This window comes from Suncus etruscus, chromosome 2 (assembly GCF_024139225.1).
Source record: "Suncus etruscus isolate mSunEtr1 chromosome 2, mSunEtr1.pri.cur, whole genome shotgun sequence".
Lineage (NCBI taxonomy): Eukaryota > Metazoa > Chordata > Mammalia > Eulipotyphla > Soricidae > Suncus > Suncus etruscus.
Window position 1 is genome coordinate 100,611,958 of NC_064849.1, and position 27,586 is coordinate 100,639,543.

Genomic DNA, 27,586 nt, shown 5'->3' on the forward strand with positions numbered 1-27,586 from the left:
TTATAATATCTTTAATCACCATGACTACAAACATGTTTGCAGTTGGGTTTTAGTTTTAAAAAAGAACACCTCTTGGGCCGGGCGGTGGCGCTAGAGGTAAGGTGACTGCCTTGCCTGTGCTAGTCTTGGACGGACTGCGGTTCGATCCCTCAGTGTCCCATATGGTCCCCCAAGCCAGGAGCGACTTCTGAGTGCATAGCCAGGAGTAACCCCTGAGCATTACCGGGTGTGGCCCAAAAACAAAAAAAAAACAAACAAACCAAAAAACAACACCTCCCTTCACCAGTGCAACCTTTCCATCACCAATGCCCCCCATCTTCCTCCTCCCCCACCCCCAGTCTGTATTCGAGATTGGCATTCTGTTTCTCTCACTCACTACCATTGTCATGATGGTTGTTAATGTTGTTATTTCTTTACCTGCATTTAGCATTCTTTGTGATAATCTTCATATTGTGAGCTGGTCCTTCCAGCTCTCATCTCTATTGTCTTTGGGTATTATTAAATTGTAGGATAATTTTAACATGAATTTAAAGGGCTATAGCATTTTAGAATAATTACCTAGTTCTTGGATAATGGACACTTGATTAAGCAGTGGAACTTGTTATTTATCACTGTACTCTCTTATCTTATATCTGATTATATGCATCCATCTTCTCTCTGTTCATAGCCATGTCTGTCGTAGAATTTATTGTGTTTTATCAGAGTGTTTGATATATCTTTCTTAGATCATAAGCCTCTTCTTTTTTTTTTTTGTTGTTGTTGTTTTTGGGTCACACCTGTGACACTCAGAGGTTACTCCTGGCTATGCACTCAGAAATCGCTCCTGGCATGGGGGACCATCTGGGACAAAGGGGATCGAACTTCAGTGCGTCCTAGGCTAGTGTGGGCAAGGCAGACGCCTTACCACTTGTGCCACTGCTCCAGCCCCAAATCATAAGCATTTTTGAGGAAGGAGAAGAATAGAGACCTCTGTTTAATGTCACCTGCCATGTGGTATAGTTTCACTGTAACAAATGTTTATAAAATCATTGAATCAATGGCTGAATTCCTTACAGTACACACACACACACACACACACGCACACGTGTATATATATATATATATATATTTTTTTTGTTCACACTGGTGATGCCCAGGGGTTACTCTTCGCTCTGCACTTAGGAATCACTCCTGGTGGTACATAGGGAAACGAATGGGATGCTGGGTATCCAGCCTAGCTGAGTTATGTGCAAAGTAAGCACCTTACCCACTGTACTATCTCTAGTGTCTAACTGGTACACTTTTGAATAGTAGTTTCTTTGATTGCCCTTGTTTTATTAATGTGTAAGGTATAAAAATACATATTTACCATGTGCAGAATTGTTGTCTATTACAGATGAAAAATGTAAATCCTTTGGTATGCTCAAATTCTTATTAAGAAAGGACTTTAAGTAATTTATTTTAAGCCATATCTGGTGTTTTTCAGAGCCTTCTCCTGGCTGTGAGCAGGGGACATCATTAGTATTAGGGGTTAAACATGGGACTCCTACATGCAAAGTATATACTCTAGCCCTTTGGAATCTAGTCTAGGGAATTTGAAGTATTTTTGGATTCTCAGAGGACCTTACGAATACATACAGCATAAAGAATTTTTTTTATTTTTATAGATATTTAAGATAAATTATTATCTTTTCAAATTGACCAGTCTATCTAAAATATTGAAATAAGATATCCTTAAAGTCCTATTGATTTTGAGCTTTGTGTTAAAAATCTAGTGATGCTATGAAGAAAGCTGTGTTTCCTGTGAATGTAGTGTGTATTTCCCCCCAAAATACCTTCAGTTCCTCATTGATGTCATGGAATTTTCTTCTTTCAGAGCCCTATCCAAAAGATCCCAGACTCACATGAGATAACATTGAAGCATGGCACGAAAACAGTAAGTTCAAAAATTTTATAGTTTGTTTTAATGTCAGAACTCTCAGGGAAAAGTGAAATAAAGCTACATTTTTATCAAGACTAATTAACATTCAGCTTATAAAAGCTGTAGACAATCAGGAAAATGGAAGGATTACTTTTCTGTTCTGTCAATCTAGCCATTGCCTTTCATTTAAAATAGGAACACTTATTATTGTCATTATTTTTGTTGGCCTCAAAACTTCTTTTTCTTTGATATTGGAAAATTACAAGTTTAAAAAAAAAAGAAACTCAAACATGGTTTTCTTTTTTATGGTGTGGGAAAATGTCTCATTACCCTTTGCTTCTTTCTATATCAGTATTTTGCCTAATTTATTTGATATAAATGTTGAGATAAGTAAACATAAAATGGTCATTGTATTACTCTAAGATCATACTACTTAGACTCATAGATTAGTTTATATTATGTCTTTGCTATTTTATTATTAATACAATTATCTAAATATAAGGTAAAATAATATCTTGCTATTGTACCATTCAAAAGTGGTAGTGGAAACCTGTTTGTGGATAATAAAATACTTTTTCTTTCCCTTTTCTTCGTGTTATGGCCATATCATGTGGTGCTCTAGGATGTTTTTCAGCTCTGCTTTGGGGACCAAGTGTATTTTTGGGGATCTTTTCCTAGGTTCCCTGCATGAAAGTATGTCTCCTGTCCACTTAATTATCTCCCTAGTCCTTTGCTTTCTCTTCCTAAAGAAGCTACTCTTTTCTAAATGCCTGATGTAGAGGGAAGAGGGAAGTAGGAAAATATGTCCTATAATGATGGGTACACATTAATCAATAGAAATAGACCTATAGGGGCTGGAGCGTGGCTCAAGCATGATTCAATCCCCTGGTGTCCCCTATGGCCCTACAAGCCAGGAGTGATTTCTCAGCCGCATAGCCAGGAGTAACCCCTGAGTGTCACCAGGTGTGGCCCCCCCCCCCAAAAAAAAACAAAAACACAAACAAAAGACCCCCAAAAAAGCTAGAAATGATACAAGAGATAGAATTAATAGACAGGGTTATTAAAATAATGATTGGCACATTTTCACTTAATATTTTTCTCTTGAGAATAACATTTTATTTTTATGTATATTTTGTTTGTTTGTTTGTTTGTTTTGGCTACATCCAGCAGTGCTCAGGGATTACTCCTGGCTCTATGCTCAGAAATCTGTCCTGGCAGGCTCAGGGGACCCTGTGGGATGCTGGAGATCGAACCCAGGTCTGATCCGATCAGCAGCTTGCATAGCAAATGCAGTACCGCTATGCTATTGCTCTGGTTCAAAGAATAATATTTAATAAAATGTTTACATTAAAATATAGTGAGCATTTTATTATTAGTGAAGCAAGGACTTTTTTTTTTGTTTGTTTTTGGGCCACACCTGGTGCCGCTCAGGAATTACTCCTGGCTATGCACTCAGAAATTGTTCCTGGCTTGGGGGGACCATATGGGACGACGGAGTATCGACCTGCTCTCCTCCCTAGGCTGGTGCTTGCAAGGCAGATACCTTACCTCAAGTGCCACCATTCCTGCCTCAAATATATATATATATATATATTTTTTTTTTTTGGTTTTGGGGTCTCAGAAATCGCCCCTGACGGGTTGCTGGGATTCGAACCACCGTCCTTTTGCATGCAAGGCAAATGCCCTACCTCCATGCTATCTCTCCAGCCCTGAAGCAAGGAAGTTTTTATTGAAAAACAAAATCTCCTCCTCCCCCCTCCACTTTACTGCTACAATGAATGCTCCCACCACTTCCTACACATAATATAGATTAGCAACAGTAACAGTACTAACAAAGTCTTAGTTTTAGTTTCTACAATAGTAACCATTATTCACACAAATCATATTAACAGATATTTTCTGAGGTCCTTGATAAGAATTTAATACTTTGGGGCAGGAGTGTAAGGGCTGAGAGGGAAAAAGGAGACTTTGGTGATGGTGACCGGAAGGGTTCACTGGTGAAGGATGGTGTACATTGTATGACTTAAACCCAGAAATGAACAAATTGTAGCCACGGTGCTTAAATAAAGCAATTAAAAAAACCTTTGGGGCAAGAGAGATAGTATATAGTCCCTGCATACAGCCAACCTTGGTTTGTTCAGTCTGCAGTGCCACTATCTGTGGTCTTCCTAAGGACCGCAAGGAGTAAGCCTGGAGCACAGCTGGATTTAGACCCCAAACAAAACAAATGCCCTAAAAATAACTTATGAGTTTAAAGGCCCTGAAACAGATGTTAGAACTGATGCTCTAAAAAATCATGGCCATCTGGCTGGGTGTTCTGTAGCTCAGTTTCAGAGTGTTTGCTTTGCATATGTGAGAACCTGGGTTTGATCCCTACCATGGAAAATAAAAGTTAATTAAAACTTCTAATTGTATCATTCTAATTGTATTGTTACTTAAAGAACATTTTGCATTTCTTTGGCATGCTTGTATATATGTCCATTGTTAGAATCCAGAGTGCCTTGCATATGACAGACCCAATTTCGATATCTGGCACCGTGTGTGGTCCCTCAAGCACTGCCAGTAGTGATCCCTTAGCTCAGAGCCTGGGTTAAAGCCTGAGTACCATGAGGTGTGTCTGAACATCCTCCCACCTCACCATCACCCAATGCCAGCTGTTAGGAAGATATTTTTTTTTTTTGTCTAATCTTTTTTAAAAAATGTAAAAGCAGTGAGCAGGAGAGATAGTATAGTGGGTAATGAGATTGCCTTGCATATGGCTGATCCAGGTTTGAATTCCAGCACCATATATAGTCCATTGAGCGCCACCAGGAGTGATCCCTGAGTAAGAGGAGTAAGCCCTGAGCACCACTGGGGGTGACCCAAGAAAAAATATTTATATATTCACGGAAGTTTAGAGAGTACTAATAGGAACACTCATATTTATCTCTTGAACCTTAGTCATGCTTTTTACAGTCAGTCCTATTTGCTGTTGTACTTGACCTTTCTAGTCCCTCTACATTTCATCCGTTTTCCTCGTGCTTACCACAGTGGAATCATAGAAAAGCAAATTCAGAATTCATCTGCAAATCTTTCAGTATCACTGACTTAGGAGATAGTCCAGCATGTAGGGCACTTGCCTTGCACATGGCTGACCCAGATTTGAAGCCTGGCATCCCTGAGTACTGCCAGGAATCCTCTGTGAGCACAGAGCCAGGGCTTAGTCCTGGGAACTTCTGGGTGTGGCAAAAAAAAAAATTGAAGTGGGCTGTGTTCCTCCTTTTCTTCCTCACAATCAAACATCTTTATTATATTAAAATTCTTCTCTAATAATTTTTAATATAATCCAATATTTTATTAGTGTAAATGTTTTTTCCATACATATTTTTATAGTTATTTCATTTAGTTCAGAACCCAAATGATGTCTGAGTCACTTTGAGAGTCATCATTGTTGTGTCTGCGAGTCTGTGACAGATTTTCTGCTATTTTATCCCTGCCATTGGAGAAACTTATCTGTTTGGCGAATATACTTACTATGGTGTCAAGGTCATTTGTATTTTTCAAAGTGAGTGTGAGTGTAGTGCTATCCTTGTGTGGCTTTATTTCACTGATTTTGATGAGATTGTTGATTTTCACAAGAGAAAGAAAGAAATCTAGGATTTCTTAAAGTCTGTTAGACTATCTGAAGACCATTTTGTGTGAGGAGGGAGAGATATAGTACAGTGGGAAGGGCGCTTTTATGTTGCCAACCCAAGCTTAGTCCCAGCACCCCATATGGTTGTCTGGTTCCACCAGGAGCGATTCCTGAGCGAAGAGCCAGGAGTATGTCCTGTGCACCATTGGGTGTGGTCTCCCCCAAATAAGCCAACAAACAAACGACCCCCCCCCCCCAACAAACCACACTGCATTTTCACTTTCAGTCTTGTTGGGTCATTTTAAATAGTTTGATAAGATTAGAAAATTGACTGAAAAATAATCAACAGGTAATTATTTATGAATGTTATCTGCATATATGAGCACTTTTAGAATATTGTGTAACAGGGCCAGAGAGATAGCATGGAGGTAGGGCATTTGCCTTGCATGCAGAAGGACGATGGTTTGAAGCCCGGCATCCCATATGATCCTCCGAGCCTGCCAGGAGCAATTTCTGAGCATAGAGCCAGGAGTAACCCCTGAGTGCTGTGGGGTATTGACCCCCAAACAAACAAACAAAATTGTGTAACAAAAATAACATTATTACCAATATTCTATGCTAGATTTATATAAAAGAAATAACTAAATGTGTTGTTGTTTTTTTTTTTTTTTTTGATGCTTTGGTTTGGTTTGCTTTTGGTTTCCCTTTTTTGTTTTTGTGTTTTGGGCAACACCTGGCACTGCACTCAGGAATCACTCCTGGCAGGCTTGGAGGATTATATAGGATGCTGCATCCAATACAAAAACCTTACCTGATGTGTTATCACTCAAGCTCTGGTTGCTATACATATAAATTTGTATCCAAGATAGTCTCTTTGAAAAAACATTTTTTTTGGTTTTTGGGTCACACCTGGCAGTGCTCAGGGGTTACTCCTGGCTCTGAGCTAAGAAATCTCTCCTGTCAGGCTCGGGGGACCATATGGGATGCCGGGATTTAAACCACCGTCCTTCACGCAAGGCAAATAAACGCCTTACTTCCATGATACCTCTTGGGCTCCTCTTTGAAGATTTTTATTTATATTATATTATAATATATATATATATATATATATATATATATATATATAAATTTGTATCCAAGATAGTCTCTGAAAATTTTTAGCAATTGTATGTAGAGACAGTAGTAAAGACAGTCCTTTTTTTTTTTTCTTTACCAGTTTCAGAAACCTCTGCACTTGGTTCTAATTTGTATCAGTTTTGGCTGAAATGGTATAGTATGGTGCAAAGTGAGCATAGCTGGGGGACCTGGAGGAGAAACATAGTGGCATATAGATAGAGAGTCTGCCCTGTGAGCAATATTCATGGGTTCAAATCCCTAGTGCCCACCTGTGTCAAGTGTGATCCTGCCCACCGAGCTCTGCTGTTTGAGTGTGCAAACTGCTATCTGCCTTTCCCAGCGATGCAGGTGATTTCCAGCACAAAAAGTGCTGCGGCACCCCTTCGGATATCCCTGGTTGGTCAGAAAGTATGGTTTCTGGTGAGCATATGAGTAAGAACTGCAGCAGTTCATGAGGAGCACCACAACCATAACATGTGTGCCTCATCTGAGAGTGTCACCCTTGGCAAAGCACATGTGTGAGCACTAAACTAAAAGAGAGCCAGTCTTGTAAGCACTGCAGCTGTATATGGACCTGCAGCAACAAGCAGCACAGCAAAAAATGCAGCAGCACCACAACAGTCATCATAAGTACAAGATCAATGAGGAAGAGCAAGTGGAGAGGTGGAGGGGAAATCAGAAAACAAAAGCAAGGACTGACTGTATAAAATCAACTTAAAGATGTTAATAATACCAATGAAAACAGAAGAAAGCTATTTAAAAAGAGTAAAGTAGAAATTACTATTCTGCATACATAAATTACCATCTTAGGTATTTTTAAATTTGATTTTGTAAATAATCACATATAATATGGCAAGTGCCATACTGCTGCGCTACCTGGGTATTAACATTTTGAAAATTTTAGATTAGTTTATTTTTCATTTTGTGATTTCATTATCACAAAGATTTCATTATCTTTGCTTAAAATTGCTTATTGAAAAAGCTGAATTATTTGCAGGATTTCTACCTATGCACTAGAGTTGCTTACTTTATCATATGGAATTGCAGTGCCAGTAATCCTAGGTACATGTAAGATTAGAACAAAGCTAGTAGAACTAATGTAAAATATTTTTTCACTATTTAATATTTTTGCTTTTTAAAACTTTTGTTGAATCACCTTGAGGTACAAAGTTACAAATTTATGCATGCTTTTAAGTCATACAATGTTTGAGCTTCCACCCTTCACCAGTGTCCATATCCTTCTACCTACTCCCAAGTTTTCCTTAGCTTTTTCTTTTTTCTTTTAGAAACTGTTTTCCCTTTTCTTTTTTTTTTTCCTTTTTCTTTTTCTTTTTTTTTTGGGCTACACCCGTTTGATGCTCATGGGTTACTCCTGGCTAAGTGCTCAGAAATTGCCCCTGGCTTGGGGGGATCATATGGGACGCCGGGGGATTGAACCGTGGTTGCGATCTTTCCTTGGCTAGTCTTGCAAGGCAGACACCTTACCTCTAGCGCCACCTCGCCGGCCCCTCCTTTTTCTTTTTTCTTTTTTTGGTTTTTGGGCCACAGGTGGCAGCTAGTCCTGGCTCTACACTTAGAAATTATTCCTGGCAGGCTCAGTAGGACATATAAGTTGCCAGGGCTTGAACCTTTGTTGGCCAAGTGCAAGGCAGTGCCCTATCTGCTGTGCTATCACTCTGATCCCCTGTTTTTCCACTATTTAAAAGAAAAAATAATCACACAAAAAGTAATTAAAGATTCTTGTCTATCTCTAGTTTTTAGGTGTGTTACCAGTTGATGTTTTATACTTCCAATGCTATAAGATTGGAGGTAAGGGTGGGTAAAAAGTGAGAGAAAGAAAATGGGATTTATATGGGGTGTAACTCACTTTTCTCCAATTCATTTTTTTATTTCAGGTTTCTGCTTTAGGTCTGGATCCCTCAGGTGCCCGTCTGGTGACTGGAGGATATGACTATGATGTTAAATTTTGGGATTTTGCTGGAATGGATGCTTCTTTTAAAGCCTTTCGATCATTGCAGCCCTGTGAATGGTATGTACTGTGTGACTTAATATCTTCAGTTGAAAGGCACTAACAATAACATTATGTATACAAATTATTTCTTATTCAAATGAAAGTAAAATGTTGGGCTGGAGAGATAGAATGGAGGTAAGATGTTTGCCTTGCATCAGAATGACAGTGGTTCAAATCCTGGCATCCCATATGGTTTCCCAAGCCTGCCAGGAGTGATTTCTGAGCACAGAGCCAGGAGTAACCCCTGAGCAAGCCAGGTGTGACCCCCCCCCCCAATAGTGAAATGTTTCAGACTTCTTGTTTTTGTGTTTTAAATATATTTTCTATCTGTTTATTTTTAATATTTTGGGTCATACCCAGTGATTCTCATGGGTTACTCTTGGCTCTGCTCTCAGGTATTGTACTGCTTGATGATACACAGGGGATCGTATAGGTTGCTGGGAATAGAACCCATGTTGGCTATGTGCAAGGCAAGGCTGGTTCTGCTATACTATCTCTTCAACCCCCTTGAAATATATATATATATTTTTTGTTTGTTTTTGTTTTTGTTTTTGGGTCACACTCGGCAGCATTTAGGGGTTACTCCTGGCTCTATGCTCAGAAATCGCCCCTGCAGGCACAGGGGACCATATGGGATGCCGGGATTTGAACCACCTTCCTTCTGCATGAAAGGCAACCGCCTTACCTCCATGCTATCTCTCTGGCCCCCTCTTGAAATATTTTAATTAGAAGTTAAATACTCACCTAATTTTTTTATTTGTTTGTTTGCTTTGTTTTGGGCCAAACCTAGAAGTTTTTAGGGCTTCCACCTGGGTCTATGTTCAGGGATTATTCCTGGCAGGCTCAGGGGAACCATATGATGTACCAGGAATTGAACTTGTGTTGGTCCTATGCAAGGCAAGTGTCCTACCCTCAGTTTTTTTTTTGTTTGTTTGTTTTTGTTTTTGGGTCACTCCTGCCAGTGCTCAGGGGTTACTCCTGGCTCTGTGCTCAGAAATCACTCCTGGCAGGCTCCAGAGATCATATGGGATGCTGAGATTCGCACCACCATCTATCCTGAATTGACTACATACAAGGCAAACGCCTTGCCTCTGTGCTATATCTCCAGCCCTCCTACCTTCTGTTTTATTGCTCCAATCTCTGGCCTAGTGTATTTTAGAATACTACAAGAAATATTGTGTAATATTTTATTACATAGGATTTACATGTATGTACACATACAGTGTATGACATGTTAAGCTGATAGCCATATACCACTTCCTCACTAAGCTGGCATTTATTAGTTAATATTATATTAGAAAAGTGCTTTACATACTGATTTTTCATATTGACACTCTTACTTTATTTTTAAATCTTTTTTATTTAGTTTATTTAGTTTTTAAAGTAAAATAGTTTTAAAGAAGTATGTGTAGAGAATTGTGAGGATAGAGAGCTTGGGTCTGGAGAAATTTTAAAGTAGTTAGGGATGCTTGTCTTCTTTTTTTTTTTCCTTTGCCACACCCGATGGTGTTCAGGGGTGACTATTGGCTCTGCTCAGAAATCTCTCCTGGCAGATTTGGGGGACCACGTGGGATACCGGGGATTACACTGGGGTTAGCAGTGTGCAAGGCTAATGCCCTATTTGTTGTGTTATTGCTCTGGCCCCAGGATGCTTATCTTTATCTAGGTTCAGTCATGTTACCACCCACATATGGACCCTGGGCACAGAGCCCGAGCTCTGCTGGATGTGGCTCAAAAAGAAGAACTAATGAGAGGAGATGGAGTGATAGTACACTGGATTGGGTGATTGACAGGGAATGTCGATCCAGGTTCAATCCACAGCATCTTATATGGTTTCTCGAGCTCTCAAGAATGATAATCCCTGAGTGCAGAGTGAGAAGTAAGCCATAAACTCCACCAAGTGTGACTCTCTCAACCAAAAAACAAAACACAACACAACAAAACAAAATAAACCAACCCAAAATGAAATAGAATGAGAATGAACACTTGTCTTTTCCAAGGATTTTGGAAAAAATCTCAAATTTTTATTTTTATTTATTTATTTTTTTTATTTTTTATTTTTTGTTTGGTTTTTGGGCCACACCCGGTAACGCTCAGGGGTTACTCCTGGCTTGGGGGACCATATGGGACACTGGGGGATCGAACCGCGGTCCGTCCAAGGCTTGCGCAGGCAAGGCAGGCACCTTACCTTTAGCGCCACCGCCCGGCCCCCTATTTTTATTTTTTTACCATATTCGATATTGGGGGCTTAGGGAGAGCATAGTGGGTACGGAGCTTGCCTTGTTACCCACCACTGTTTGATCCGTGGCATCTTATATAGTCTCCCAAGCAGTAATTCCTGGGTGCAGAGCCAGAGATAACCTTTTTTTTTTTTTTTTTTTTTTTGGGCCATACCCTGTGATGCTCAGGGGTTACTTCTGGCTATGCGCTCAGAAGTTGCTCCTGGCTTCTTGGGGGACCATATGGGACGCCGGGGGATCGAACCGTGGTCCATCCTAGGCTAGCGCAGGCACCTTACCTCCAGCGCCACCGCCCGGCCCAAGAGCCAGAGATAACCTTTGAGCATCTCTGGGTGTGTCCTAAAAACCAAAACCAAATCAAACAAAAAAGACCATATTAGATATCAAAACCGAATGCTTATGGTGAAAATGATGTTTGTTAACTTGTGTATTTGTTGGAAATGGACTCTCATGGTCCCTGAGCACTGTTAGGGATCACCCTTGAGCATCGAGTTAGGAAGAGTCTTTGAGCATTGCAAGGTATGGTCTCTTCTAGTTTTACCTTGAACCTAAACTCTGATATTTTTGTTAAATAATTTTTGTTCACATTCACATATGAACTCTGGATTTTGTCAACTGTGTGGAGATAGTTCCTGTCTCTGGTCTGTTGGCTTTTTGTTTCCAGTGAACCTTTCATGAAGGTGGTGGTTAAAACAATAGAAAGAAAAAAGTATTCTTTGGAACATCTAAAAGACTAGAGAGCTGGGATTTTTCTTAATCCTTCAGGGCATGTCATATGAATTGTTTCTGCTTAGTTACTGATAAATACTTAGATAATAAATATATGTGATTGAGGATTGGATCTGTGACTATAAATTTCTCTAGTACTATTTGACTAAAGTGCTTTTAGTCTGTATTCTATAAATCAAACTGATTTGTAAATTTTGAAGCCATAACTTTTTAGCTATCTTTAGTAAAGATTTGAGAATTTCCTAAATAAACACTGTAGAGATCTTTGATCAATTAGACAGGGAAAGAAGAGACAACAACCAGTAAAGTAAAACAAAAAAAATAAAAATGAGTGTTTCCAGTGATGATTGTATTTGAAATAGTTTTGATGATTTATACTGCTATGAATTATTATGAATTGTATTTGAATTGTATTTGAAATAGTTTTGATGATTTATACTGCTATGAATTATTATGAATATTAATACTGCTATGAATTAGCATGATGCCCTCTTTATTTTTGTTTTGTTTCGGGGCCACACCTAACAATGCCCAGGTGTTACTTCTGCTTCTGCTTTTAGGAATCACTCCTAGTGGTACTAAAGGGGACCACATGGAATGCCAAGGTTGAATCTGGGTTGGCCACATGCAAGACATAACCCTATCTGCTGTACTATTGCTATGGCCCTCAGCATGTTGCCCCTTTAAAAATATTGCTGTATTCCCTTTCCCCCACAAGGTGTTCTCTTGGTTCATCTCAGGAGTTTGTTCTCTTCTGTCTTTGCTAACCAGCACTGTGTGGTACTCTCTTGTTGATCTTCTCTGATTTTAATAGGTGCATCATGAGTCTCAAACGACTGCTTTATTTTTGAACTATGTCATTAATTAAACCACCATAATTGAAAATGTAGAAAAGCCCAAGAATGGGCCCAAGAGATAGCACAGTGGCATTTGCCTTGCAAACAGCCAATCCAGGACCAAAGGTGGTTGGTTCGAATCCTGGTGTCCCATATGGTGCCCCGTGCCTGCCAAGAGCTATTTCTGAGCAGACAGCCAGGAGTAACCCCTGAGCACTGCCGGGTGTGGCCCAAAAACCAAAAAAAGAAAAAAAAGAAAAAAAAGAAAGAAAAGCCCAAGAATAAGTCTATTGTATTTCCTAACATATATATCATATATAGTGGTGATGTAGCAAAGGGTAGACAGATGAAAGAGAATTCTTTTATTGGGGGGTTTGGACCACACCTGGTAGCACTCAGGCATTACTCTTGGATCTATGCTCAAAAACCACTCCTGGGGCCTGGAGAGATAGCACAGTGGCGTTTGCCTTGCAAGGAGCCGATCCAGAACCTAAGGTGGTTGGTTCGAATCCCGGTGTCCCATATGGTCCCCCCGTGCCTGACAGGCGCTATTTCTGAGCAGACAGCCAGGAGTAACCCCTGAGCACCGCCGGGTGTGGCCCAAAAACCAAAAAAAAAAAAAAAACCACTCCTGGCAGGCTTGGAGGATCATATGGGATGCCAGGGATCAAACCCAGGTTGACATTGTGCAGGACAAAGGCTCTGGCCTCTGAAAGAGAATTCTTGGCATATAAAATTTTAATAATTTCTAATACTGTAAAATTATGTGAATGTTACTATTTTTTTTTTTTTTTTGCTTTGTTTTGAGTCACACCTGGCGGTGCTCAGGGGTCACTCGTAATTCTGCACTCAGGAATTATTCTTGTGGACTTAGAAGACCATATGGAATGCCATAGATCAAACCTGGGTCTGCCATGTGCAAGGCAAGCACCCTACCCTCTGTATTATTACTCTGGCCTCATGAATGTTATTATTTTTAATCATGGGAACTACGTAACTTCATTGTCATTTGCCCCTAACTTCTAAATAATACTGTACTACTTTTCATGGCATTGGGTTTTCTGGGATTCAGTTTATATTTTATATCTACTAACTCCTCTGTAATTCACTTTTTGCTTTAAAATTCAGCAAGAAAAGTAGAGCATTTATCTAGTAGAAATCTACCCTTTACTAATATACTTTTCTGTATTTGTTTCATGTCATATTTGTATAATTTTGAAGTACTTAAAGCCAAAAATAGCCTTCCTTTTCTTTTTTCAAATAATTTAAAATGGGGCTGAAGAGATAGCAGAAGGATGGTGGTTCGAATCGCAGCATCCCATATAGTCCCTAGAGCCTGCCAGGAGCAATTTCTGAGCGTAGAGTCAGGAGGAACCCCTGAGTGCTGCTGGGTGTGACCCAAAAACCAAAACCAAAAAAAAAAAAAAAAAAAAAAAAATCAAATATTTAAAAATGTATCTTTGAAAAAAATACTTTCTATGTAAACATAGCTTTACTGTTACTTATAGTAAAATTCTCCAAATTCCTTAGTATTTTTTATTAACTATCACATAATTAAATTTTTTTCTTTGTTTGTTTGTTTTTTTTTTTTTTTTTTTTTTTTGGTTTTTGGGCCACACCCGGTTGTGCTCAGGGGTTATTCCTGGCTGTCTGCTCAGAAATAGCTCCTGGCAGGCACGGGGGACCATATGGGACACCGGGATTTGAACCAACCACCTTTGGTCCTGGATCGGCTGCTTGCAAGGCAAACGCCGCTGTGCTATCTCTCCGGGCCTTTTTCTTTGTTTTTTTATTTTATTTTTTTGGTTATGGTTTTGGGCCACACCCGGTGACTCTCAGGGGTTACTCCTGGCTATGTGCTCAAAAATCACTTCTGGCTTGGAGGACCATATTGGACGCCGGGGGATCAAACCGTGGTCCATTCTAGGCTAGTTCCCGCAAGGCAGATACCTTATCGCTTGTGCCACCATTCCGGTTCCCTTCCTTTGTCTTTTATAGCACTGGTTTATTAGAACATGGATCCACCGTGCAATACACATTGTAATTTTTTGGTCCCTCTCTCAGATATATTTTAACCTTCAAAAGTATTTCTTTTCTATCTTTTTATTCTCTAACCTTATTAACAGACAGTTTCAGTTCTTGAAAAAATTCCTTCTTGCTGATTTTCTAATTACTTCCTTATCTCCAGCATTTTCTATGGATTATTTAAAGGCTTGATTAGAATCCTTATTACATGACATCAGTATTAGTTTCATTGCCACTAACATGTCACTTTTAGTAACTGGTAATTTAGATTGGTTCATTGATTAACTTGACATCTACTTTTATATTGTAAAGTTAATAATATAGACTTGTGATAGCCAGAAAATATGTGAAGATGTTTTGCTATCTTGTAATTTTTCAGAATCTCATTCTTCCTTTGCTCAATATGTTTAATATTTGCTGTTGGCTAATATCTATTTCAGTGGCTCATTTAGGATCATAAGTTGTTGATATTTCTAATTATATAATTTCAGCTGTAGTTATTTTGGTATTTTCTAAAAGAACAACTTGTTCTCCTTAATCAGTGACTGACTTTACATTATTTTAAAATACCACTTATGCTTAGTCATTTCATCTCATATTATCTTTAGGGTTGAGTGATGAACGAACTGTTATAGTGTATATGGTTAGTTTTCCTGGGTGTTTTCCTCCACTTCTCTTTTGAGTATCACTATTTGTGATTTGGAAATGTTCATGTATTACAGTCAATTGCAGTCATTATTCTTTCTGATGCTTAAATTGTTCCAGATCTGGCCATTGGGACTCCTTGAGTGCTATGTAGTTTTGACATGACCTCATTAGTCTTTAAAAACTTACTTGTTTTCTGACACAACATGATGTAGGCTTCTTGGACATTCCTTTCCATGTTCTGGAATCAACATTTCCCTCTCTGGTGTGTATGTATGTCTTCTCTCTCTTACTCTCTCTCTCTCTCTCTTTCTCTCTCTCTCTCTCTCTCTCTCTCTCTCTCTCTTTCTCTCTCTCTCTCTGTCACTCTCTTTCTCTCTCACACACCCACATACAGTATGTGCTGCTGGAAATGAGTCAGGGCCGCTGTTGGTGTTGCACAGTAACTTGTATAGCTTATTGTGTGATTTTGGAGCTTACTAGTCTGTTAAGAACTTGTGTACATGTGTTAAGTATTTTAGTACTAAGTAGTGTATTTTAGTATTTTTAGTGTACTTTAGAACTAAAATTCCTCTTTAGAATTTTGAATTACTTGATTTTAATATGGCTTTGAATTTGCATTTCTAACAATTTCTCAAGTGCTACTGGTGTCCTTGGTCTCAAGACAAACTAAAAATAGTCACATGGTTTAGCTGTGATGGTTTTAAGATTGTTGCTGCTTTTCTACGACAAGTAAACAGCAAAATCATCTTAAATGTTTTTTTTATATATTTCATTGAGGATTTAAAGTTTTTGACATTGTCATATTGCCCTCTTTTGATTCTGCAACTTTGTAAAATATCATGTGGCTTCTATCACTCGATGACAATGATGTAACATAACTATGTGCTTTGCTGTCCATGTGTAAATTGAATAACACATGCACAGTGACCAGTCAGCGACAGTCTTTGTGATTGGTCATTGGTCAGGATTCACATCTGTTACTTATATAATGATTTTTGATCTGAAGAGCTAGCAGCAAAGTTTGTACTTTATGCAATTACTCACAGTTAATATACCATAGTAACTAAAATTTGAACCATGTTGTCAGAACCTGGTATTTATCTCAACCATGGTAGCTGAAATTCATGCATATCAGAGCCATGTGAGGCAAGTATTGCCTTAATCTGACATCAAAATACCAAATCCTCATTGAAACATATAAAATGGAATGATTTATTGTGGAAAATATATTATATCCCTTTACCCTAATTTTCCGGTCTACAAATAGGTCAACAAGTTAATGATTCGTTTAAGGGTTTATGTGCTACATGTTTGTTTTAATTTTTGGGATAATTAAGTGAAGTATTATTAAGTCAGATGCAACACAATCATATAGACAGTAAGTATTGATTTGATTATATACTAATTTCTCTTGATGAACCCCAAGGCTTTTGCATAAAGGGAGAACTGTTTGCTTTCTTGCTTGTGATTGGTCTATTTGTTTTCTGCTTTCTCCTGATTCAGTCTTGTAAGAAAATATGGTTCTTTGAGATTACCTACTTCTCATAAGTTCTCTTTCTTAGAGGCATGAGTCATTCATATTAACCTCATATGATTTGTGTATTTCTGAGGTGTCAGTTTTTTCATCTCCGTACTAATTGTTTTTACATTTGAGAAAATCATTTGTAGTTTTTATTGTGATACAATATGGTTTTCAACAATTATTAAATAATCTTTACCTTTTCAAGTGGATATATTTGATACATTCTGCTTTTTATTTGGCTGGGCCAAATGTTTGTTTCTTGGTTTAAAAATTACTATTCTTGTTTGAGTTATTAAATGTCTTTTATTATTATTATTATTATTCTTTTGTTTTTGTTTTTGGGTTACACTTGGCAGCACTCAGGGGTTACTCCTGGCTCCAGGCTCAGAAATCACTCTTGGCAGGCTTGGGGGACCATATGGGATGCCAGGATTCAAACTAATGACCTTCTGCTTGAAAGGTAAACACCTTACCTCCATGCTATCTCTCTGGCCCCGAGTTATTAAATGTCAATGAAGATTTTTCACTTCAGAAATTTATCAAAAATTTGTTATAGAAGACCTGTTGGTTTTGGCATGCATTATTCAGATGTATATTACTTATTTGATTATAGAAATGACTGTTTTGGGGACAGGAGAGAGTACAGTGAGTTAGGTGCAGCTGGCCTGGGTTTGATCCTCAATACTGCATATGGTCTCCTGAGCATTGCTAGGAGTGATTCCTGAATCCAGAGCCAGGAATAATCCCTGAGCATTGCTGGGTATCATCTTCCCCCCCCCAAAAAAAATACAAAACCAACTAACAAAACAAGACAAACAAATAAGAAATGTATGCTTTGGGGTTGGAGCAATAGTACAGTGAATCGGGTGCTTACTTTGCACACAGCCAATCTGTGTTCTATTCCTGGTTCCCCTTATGGTCCCTCGAGCACCACTAGAAATAATTCCTGAGTGCACAGCCAGGAGTAACCCCTAAACACCCTGATATAACCCTCCCTAAATCTAAACAAACACCCCCCCAAAACCCACAAAATTGCTCCTTTCTAAATAGTAATGAAAATATGTTCTATTTACACAATTGTAATAATAATGTGTACTATTGTCTCTATAAACATTTATTGAGCCTGGATGTGTTCTTTCTACTAGTTTTTATTAAGTCTAGTTTCATAGGCACATTTATTATTCCTGTGGATAAGGAGACTTAACGAGATTAATTAAGTTGTTCAAGGTCACATAGGAAATGATAGAATAGGGATTTGAATGCAGACATTTAACTTGCTATAGAGCTTGTCCCATTAATCACTATGTTATATATTAATACAGAAGAGTAAGTACCATCAGAAGTACTCAAGGCCATGTATACTTGCTTAAATTTGTTTTACTTATCTCAGTACTTTACTGCCCATGTCAGAGAGCTTAAGTAATACTATTTTAGCTTTTAGGGAAAGCACCCCCCCATCTCCCTCAGTTTGTCTACAGATGTTATTTTTGTAGCTTGAGAGTTCATTAATATAATTTTTTTATTTAATAGTGATTAAAATTACGCATGTGTTCTTTTGTTTTTCATGTCACCATTTTGTTCTCAATTAGAAACTGAAGATGTGGGGCTGGAGAGGTAGCGCTAGAGGTAAGGTGTCTGCCTTGCAAACGCTAGCCAAGGAAGGACCGAGGTTCGATCCTCCGGTGTCCCATATGGTTCCCCCAAGCCAGGGGCGATTTCTGAGCGCTTAGCCAGAAGTAACCCCTGAGCATCAAACTGGTGTGGCCCAAAAAACCAAAAAAAAGGAAAAAAAAATAGAAAATAGAAACTGAAGATGATCAAAGATTTCTCTTATAAAGTTTGTGTATAAGTTGATATGTAAGGTAGATAAACTTTATGTATGTAACTTTCAGTAATCATGGCATTATAGCTCTTTTCTCAGAATAGATCACAGCTTACTAATTTAATTAATGTTAATAAAAAGAGTGTGTGTATGATGTATGTGTGTGTGTGTGTGTGTGTGTGTGTGTGTGTATATGTGTGTGTGTTTGTGTGTGTGATTTCCCAAATAATACTCAGAGGATCTGGGGACCACTAGCAGTGGTTTAAAGGCTGTGCTAAGGCCTATTAAAGTGGTTCTGCTTGGTCTCAGTGATGCTACGGGATCACCTGGAGGTGTTTGTTGGGGGTGTCTTGTGGTACAAGAGATTAAACTTGGGCCTCTCATGTCAAGTATGTGTTCTACCCTTTAAGTTACCTCTCCATCCTTTCAAAATAGTTTTTATTAAAAGTTTAAATTAGTGAACTGATAACCTTGACTTCTGAGCTTTCTTATTAATATTACTTCCAAATTATTAGTTTTTGAACTTAAGGGTCAGTATTCAGGAGTTATATATAACTTTATCCTTATAAGTTTCATTGATTATTAGCATCAGGCTCTACTTGAGATGCAGTGTAGAGTGCCACTTCCATCTAGTTTCTTCGTTTCTTCAGTATTGCATCACAAGTTTACTTGTTTGTAACTAACATTGGCTTAGAAAGAAAAGTTGAAAATAAATTGCCTGGGGCTGGAGAGATAGCATGGAAGGCAGGGTGTTTGCCTTGCATGCAGAAGGATGTTGGTTTGAATCCCAACATCCCATATGGTCCCCCAAGCCTGCCGGGAGTGATTTCTGAGCGTAGAGTACTCCTGAGTGCTGCTGGTATGACCCAAAAACAAAACAAAACAAAAAAACAAAAAAAAAAAAAAAAAAAGAAAAGAAAAAAATAAATTGCCTTCAGCTGTAAAATGAGTAGGTTAATAAAATCACAGCCACTACCATGCATGTGAGGCCACTACTGGAACTGTCAGGACTTGCATGTGTCTGATATGTACAAAGGTTTGTACATGGATTGTACAAAGGATCATTAGAAGATTTTTTTGGGAAGATTATATGAAGTACCAGAGATAAAACCTGGGTTGGCTACATGAAGTGCCCTACCCTCTGTACCTTCTTTCCAGCCCTATAGAAGGCTATAATATTGGAAAAATACATGGGGAAGCACAATTAATAGCTCTTTGCTACACATTCTGTGCATTAATAAATTTTCCTTTTTGATATTTTTATGATTTATTATTATATAAAGCTTAAGGGTGGCCTTTTACATAATTTCTACTTTATAATTGTCATCAAGTCATATAATTTGTGAATTTTATCTCAACCACCATTTACAAAACTATTAATGGTAGGGTTTCATGCACAAAATATTTCAACATCATAATCTGTACCAGAGTATCTGCTTCCCTCCACCATTGTCCAAGGGGTCTTCCATTTCCACTTTGTCATTTTCCCTTCTTTCTTCCACATTGGTACATTCCCTACTGAAGACCAGTTCTCATTTTTTTGTTGTCTCTAGGCATTAGTTATTCCCCTACTATGTTTCTTTATTTCCCAACATGTGAGAGATCACACTTTCTCTTTCAAAGGCACTTTTAATTATTTTGTATTTTTTAATTTTAAAAATTAATATCTTTACGCACCATGATTGCAAACTTGTTTATAGTTAGGTTTCAGTTATATTAAAGGACATCCCCCTTCACCAGTGCAATATTCCTACCACCAATGCCCCCCATTTTTTTTAAACCATTCTAAAAGTTTTCCTCATGCCTCTTCACTACCACCAATACTTCTTATTGTCTTGCTTTATTATTTTAGGGGACATATCAGAAATTAGGTATTTTTTGGTGGGGGAGATTGGATTATAGTCAGGTGCTACTTTTGGAATGTGCTCAAGAGAAGAAGCAGTTGTCTTAACCCTTGTTCTATTGCTCTGGCTCCCAGAAATTACTTTTTTTTTTTGGGCCACACCTGGTAATGTTCAGGGATTACTCTTGATATGCGTTCAGAAATTGCTCCTGGCTTGGGGGGGCCATATGGGACACTGGGGGATCCTAGGTTAGTGCATGCAAGGCAAATGCCCTATTGCTTGTTCCACCGCACAACCCCAGAAGTTACTTTTTTTAATGGAGGTAAGTTGATTTTTTTGAATTTGTATGTTCAGGTTTACATTTGCTCAGTTTGTGTTACCATACCACACCCACTACCAATATACCAGTATTCCTGTACCCTTGTTCATTGGACCTCATCTGCACTTTTCTCCCATACTCTGTTCCACTCTGTTGAATTCAGTTTTGCAGTTAGAACTCAAGAGTTAGTTTTGTTTTTCTTTGCTTTGAGAAATTAACTCTCTTCTCTTCTCTTTTCTTCTCTTCTCTTCTCTTCTCTTCTCTTCTCTTCTCTTCTCTTCTCTTCTCTTCTCTTCTCTTCTCTTCTCTTCTCTTCTCTTCTCTTCTCTTCTCTTCTCTTCTCTTCTTTCTCTCTCTCTCTCATTTTGTTTGTAGTCAGCATCTGGACTATAGTAGAAACTTTTTTGAATTGAATCACTATGAGGGGTAACTTATTCTTTACTATAAACAATAGCACCTTTTTTTGGTTTGTTTTATTTTTTTTTGAACCACACCTGTTTTGGCTCTGCATTCAAGAATCACTCCTGGTAGTGCTCCAGGACCATATGAAATGCCAGGGATTGAACCTGTGCCAGCCACATGCAAGGCAAATTCTTTACCTTGCTGAAGCATCTCACCAGATCCCTTTTCATATTTTTCTTCAGAAATTTCCTGTTGCTTTGAATAAAGGCCATTTTCACTAAAATATAGATTTTTATTTCCTCGTAAGAAGTTTTAAGATTTCCTTTTTCTAGAAGATCTGAAGTCTTTTCCCTAAAAGAAGTTCCTATCAGTTCAGAGCAAGCAGGAGACATTTTTAAAATCTGACTCTTTACTATTATTGATTCACTAGGCTTCAGGGTTCAGGCTAATTTGCTTAAGTATTTAACAATAATAATGGGATATCTTTTCTTAAGATAACTGATTAATGAACTTAATTGCATTTGCAATTTATATTCACTTTGATATTAAAGTAGATTACCATTGATGGGGTCTGAGTAGTAGTAAAACTGGTTGCCATGCATGTGGCCAACATGGGTTCAATTTCTGGCACTTCAAATGAACCCCTGAGCCCATCAGGAATGATTCTTGAGTTCATAGGAATAAGCCCTGAGCACCACCAGATGTAACCCCAAAACAGACAAGTAAATAAAAAATATTGATTGTTGTTGAGTCAGAATTTCTATTTTTTGAAATGGAATTTATAATTCTTGACATGTATTTATTAGTTTCTTCTTTGGGCTAAATAGTTCCAGAGTTCAAAGGAAAAAACCAGCAACACAACACTTTTACCCTGTGCTCACCTTCTTGAGTGAATCCCAGGTTCACAAATTAAAACAATTTCTGTTAGTAGAATTCAGAAACTAATGAAATCAATGCACTACCCATTGGACAAACTGTACCATCTTTTTTTGCTAACTTAGCTGAGCTTGTGTCATAATTCTTGGTCAGAGTAGGTAAAGGTTTTTATTACTTTTCCAGACTTCTTTGAAGTATTTTTTTCCTTTCCTTTTCTGTAACAGACTAATTCATGTAAAATTTAGTTTTACAACCAAGAATCCCTGGTAAGTCATTGTGCATGGCTGGAAAGAATGTGGATTTATAGTCAGATAAACCTGAATTTGAATTCTGTTTTGACCAGTTCATTTACTAGTCCAGTTAATGACTTTGATACTATTTTCCCTGACTATAAAGTAGTTAACAATTAACAATATCTGTATTTTGTGATAATAGTGATTATATGAAATCATGAATCCAAGCATAGGTTACAGTGACTAGCATTCAGTCAAGCACTCAGAAAATAGTAGGTCTTTTTATTATTTTAGTATTAGTTAATATTTTTGTTGTTGTTGTTATTGTTTTTTGGGTCACACCTGGCAGCACTCAGGAGTTACTCAAGTCCTCAATTTTTGAGGTTTTTGCATTCACCTTCCCCAGAACAACATGAAGGATTCATTATCATTTTATTGTTCACACTCTTATTCTTTCTCATTATTTGGGGTTGGGGGTTGGATCAGAAAGAGTCCTCAAGAGTTGCTTAGGGGTCCTGAGGCAATCCTGGGTGTTATTTAAACCAACACGTCAGTAGTTTTATGCTAAGGCCAAGGATACAGTGCTACTTGGGCCCTGTGGTGCCACCCCAGTGGTTCTCGGGGGCCTCCAGGGTCATACCCTGCAATATTCAGGGGGCCATGTTTTAACACAGATTTGAACCCTACTTTTTTTCTATCTCCTCAGTACCCATTTCTTCATTCTTAATTGTGCTCCATCCTCTCCAAGTTCTTCCCGGTCATTTAACAAGTATTTATTGATTATCTGTCTAGAGTAAACCCATAACTGAGAGCAACAGCAGATCCCAGGCTGAGCAAAATCTTATGATATGCTAAAAGAGACATCCCAATCCCACTTCTGCTAACAGGCAGAGTTGGTTAAATATCTACAATTAAAGGATTCTGCAGTAGAGAACATTGTATTGGAAGTCAAGACGCTTCCTGGGGACATCCTGTTTGAGGGGAGTGCTGAAGGAGTGGGGCAGGTAAAGAAGGAAAGGAAGAAATCCTGTCTTTCCTAGAGAGGCCAGCATATGCAAAGGCCCTGTGAGAACAGGAACAGAGGGGGCGCTGTGCTGGGGAGTTCGAAGCATAGTCCTCTGGAGATCAATAAGTTGGTGGAGCACATAGAGAACATGGAAGTGCAGTTGTTTCTGCGGCTGTGCTCAGTAGTAGCCCATATAAAAAATTTCTCTCTCCTTACCAAGGTTGACAGCTTTCTAAGATCATTTCCTCAGAGGGTGGTGGTCTTCTTAGGAGATATTTCTTTGTTTCTATGGATTTAGGATTCAGTATCAATTCTCTAATGGTTGTGCTGAGTTTAATAATTGGTCTCATAAAATATTTCCTGCCTCTGTGTCTGCTGATATTCCTTGGTGTTAAATTTATGCATACACAGTATTGCCAAAGCATCATAAAGTATGCACATGTATAGTATTTTCAATAGATATTTTCAGTTTACCCCTTCCAGACTATTTTGTAAACTGCAGCTCTGAAAGCACTTATGTTTACCATGGATTCATCTTCTTAAAATTCATCTCTTCATGCAGTCATTCCCAGGTTGTTATTCTTTTTAAGATGAGAATAAAAAGCCAGGCAGAGGCCAAGAGAGATAGTATAGCAGGTAAAGTGTTTGTCTTGCATGTGGCCAAACCTGGTTCTATTTTCATCACCTCAGTTAGTCCCCTGAGCACTGCTAGGACTGGTAGTGAGTATCAAGCTAGGAGTAAGGCCTGAAGCACAGTTCTGTGTGTGGCCCCAACTAAATACAAACAAAAAGAGCCAAGTAGAAATTTACTACAAAAGCAAATTTGTGACAAGATTTACATATACAAGATTTGGAGAAGTAAGGTACTTGTCCTGCATCTGCAGACTCTGGTTTAATCCATAGCACCATGTATGCCCCCCCTTGAGCACTGTTAGGAATGCTGACCCCAGAGAATAAAACTGTGAAAATAATGCAGTTATTGCCTCTCCAAATTCTTCAAAGTATTTTCTTTAGCATTTCAAGTGTCCTCTGCTCTCTTAAAGAGAAGTAAAGTCCTGGAGCAGAAAACTTACCATTTCCCTCATTATTCACTCTGTCTCTTAGACAACATTTTTAATGTAATTCGACTAAAATCTTAGATATCTTGTCAGAGATTATAGAGTCTTTTGTTGTGTTTTCCGCCCCATTGCTTCTCCTTTCTTAATAGTCTACAGCAACATGTCAGGGCCGCTCCTGACAGTGCTCAGGCTGATGGTACTCATGGGCCATTAGGGAATTATCCACTGGTGATTGGAGGGGTGGGGAGCCTGGAGTGCTGGAGTGCTGAGTCCAGTTTAGGCCCTTGAACATGTTAGCATGTGTTCCACCTCTTGAGCTATATCCCTGCCCTTCGTATTATTTTTAATCCTCATCCCAGTTCAGCACATATTATTTCGCCTGATATTTCAGTGGAGGAAACCAGAACTCAGCAAAGCCAGGTAGTCTATATACATGAACTTTGTGTCTCTAAAGCACCTTTGCCAAGTGCTGACTTCTGTCTCATCTGTTTGTTTATTTATGGGTAGACTGAGTCTAGCGAATCCAAGGGGCTTGCTCATCCTCTTGCAGCTAGAGCGAGGACTTGGATCCCAGGCCTCCTGACTCACATTCCGGTGCAAATTTCACTCCATCAGGACACCTTGGCTCCTGAGCCCCGAGTGACATCCCCAAACAGCTGTGTTTATCTGTCTTGCATGTCCCGGCATGTTTTGCTAGCTGAGCAAAAACTACTTAAAAGGATCCTCAATCTTCACCTTCCCACTCCCCTCCACTTACACTCATGTACTCCCACTTGCCCCGTGAATAACTTCACAGAGAGAATTGTGCAATTTCACTAAGCCTTCTGCGGTGTCACAGTTCCTCCCAGAGAGAGCAGTCACTTCCTCCTGACTCCAGTTCACTGTCAGATTGGTTTTCCCTCCTTTCTCTTTGATCGGAATCTTAGTTGTTTAGGCAGGAATTTGAGGGGCAGATGTTCTGCCCCTTCAACAAGCCCTTTAATTCTCCTTACTACTGTGTCTAATGACTCTTAATCTTGTCCTTTTAACTCTGGTCAGCAGAAATACTAAGCAAAGTGGGACAGGGATGGTCAGCTTGAAGCTGAACATTTCGTTTTAATGATGACAGAGCATATGAAAAATTACGAGAATGAACCTGAAGATAATCCAGCAGATAGGACATTTACCTTATATGCACTGACATGGGTTTGATCCCCAGTATCCCATTTGGCCCCATTAGCACCATCAGGATTAATTCCGGTGTGCCCAGCCAAAAGTAACTCTTGAGCACTGCTGGGTGTGGTCCCAAGACCAAAATAAAACAACCAACCAACAGCAAAAACCTAAAAAGAAAAATTATGAGACAGAGGAAGGAAAAGTGAAATTTTCCTATATAGCTAAAAAGCAAAGTGAATATTAATGATCACTGAGATTTGATAATTCCTTCTGAAAGTAACTCTAGCCATTTTGTAGAGCACTTGCTAGATAAATGGAACCCATAGACTGTTTCCACTATTTTTTTTTTTTTTTTTGTTTTGTTTTGTTTTTGGGCCACACCCGGCGATGCTCAGGGTTACTCCTGCTGTCTGCTCAGAAATAGCTCCAGGCAGGCATGGGGGACCATATGGGACACTGGGATTTGAACCAACCACCTTTGGTCCTGGATCGGCTGCTTGCAAGGCAAACGCCGCTGTGCTATCTCTCCGGGTCACTATCTTGTTAACTTAAAATTTTCAGTTTTATTATTTATTTATTTATTTATTTATTTATTTATTGTTTTTGAGCCACACATGATGACACTCAGGAGTTACTCCTGGCTATGCGCTCAGAAATTGCTCCTGGCTTGGGGGGACCATATGGGACGGCGAGGGATTGAACCATGGTCCATTCTAGGCTAGTGCGCACAAGGCAGATGCTTTATTCCCTGCACCACCACTCCAGCACCAAATTTTCAGTCTTTAGATTTTTTTCCCCTCTGGGAGTAGAAATGATTCACTAGGTAAACAAAGTATGCAGGTATAGACTGGTTTTTGAGGCTTGATTATTAAGACTACTCTGACCACCCCCTTCACAAATGGAAGTACTGTGAACAAAAATATATCTTGTGACTAAGTTGTTCATTTGTTCTTAATTTGCATACTTCGGGTTGGTTTTTTGAACTTTCTACTTAATAGAAATCTTGTTTAGATATTAAACAAATTTGGAGTAAATAGATTATGATTTCATCATTTCCTTATGAATCACTTGAAATTTGCTTTATTAGATCTGATTTAGATTTTTTTTCACTAATGGGGAGCTAAGTTGGAGTGAGGGAAGAGAATGGACAGTGCTCAGAACTTACTCCTGGATCTTGTAAATGTATGTAAATGGGGACCTGAGAGATAGCACAGCGGTAAGGCATTTGCTTTGTATGCAGCCGATCCAGCATGGACCATGGTTCGAATTCCGACATCCCATATGGTCTGCTGTGCCTGCCAAAAGCAATTTCTGAGTGCAGAGCCAGGAGTAACCCCTGAGTGCTGCTGGGTGTGACCCAAAAAACTAAAAAAAAAAACTAAAAAAAAAAAAAAAAAGTAAAGGACCCATACCAGTTTACCAAGCAGGTTTGCACACTTGGGTTGCAGTGCTCTCAAATCACTAACTGTGTTGTAGATTGCATGCTCCCTTGTAGTGCCGGAAATCCCATAGAGCAGAGCTGCCAGTATAGCATCCTGACACACAAAGCACTCTTGAATAGACTCATAACATTGTGCTTAAAAGGCAGGCCTTTTTTGTTTGTTTGTTTGTTTTTTTGTTTGTTTTGGACCACAGCCGGTGACGTTCAGGGGTTACTCCTGACTCTGCACTCAGAAATCTCTCCTGACTTGGGGGACCATATGGGACACCAGGGGATCAAAATGCAGTCCATCCTTGGCTAGCACACGCAAGGCAGATAGATGCCTTACCACTCTGTGCCACTGCTCTGGCCCCTAAAAGGCAGGTCCCCCCCCTTTATTAAATTTTTTTAGATAATTTTTAATTCTATTTTTATAGAAGCAAATATTGGAGAAGAAAAATTATATATTAGTAGGCACAGCAAACTGTGCCTAGAGTCTTTACCTAACCTACTCAGGAGTAGCTCCTATTGGTGCTAAAGGGACCAAGTGTAGTGCCAGGGGTTGAGCTGGGGTTATCTGTAGGCAAGGCAAGTACCTTACCCCCATGCTATCTCTCCTGCCCAAGTTTTTTTTTTTTTTTTTGACCATATTGGCTTATATATCTTTCACAGTAAAATTTTGGGTACATATTGACATAGAATCAGGGGGAATTCCCATCACCAAATTTGTCTTCCCTCCAGCCCTGTTCCCATCTTGCATCCCATATTCCCCTGGGCTGCTAGAACAAGTGGTCCCCTCTGTGTCTAGCTT

The 27,586-nt window shown here is 38.9% G+C and overlaps 1 protein-coding gene across 1 annotated transcript in view; it reads left to right on the top strand.

Annotated features, from left to right (window-relative positions):
* The window catches only part of WDR70 (WD repeat domain 70), a 282,711-nt gene that overhangs the window by 43,727 nt on the left and 211,398 nt on the right, over positions 1 to 27,586 (top strand). The window contains 2 exon segments of the mRNA XM_049767710.1: positions 1,856 to 1,915; positions 8,525 to 8,658. Coding sequence (XP_049623667.1) covers positions 1,856 to 1,915; positions 8,525 to 8,658 — 194 coding nt within the window.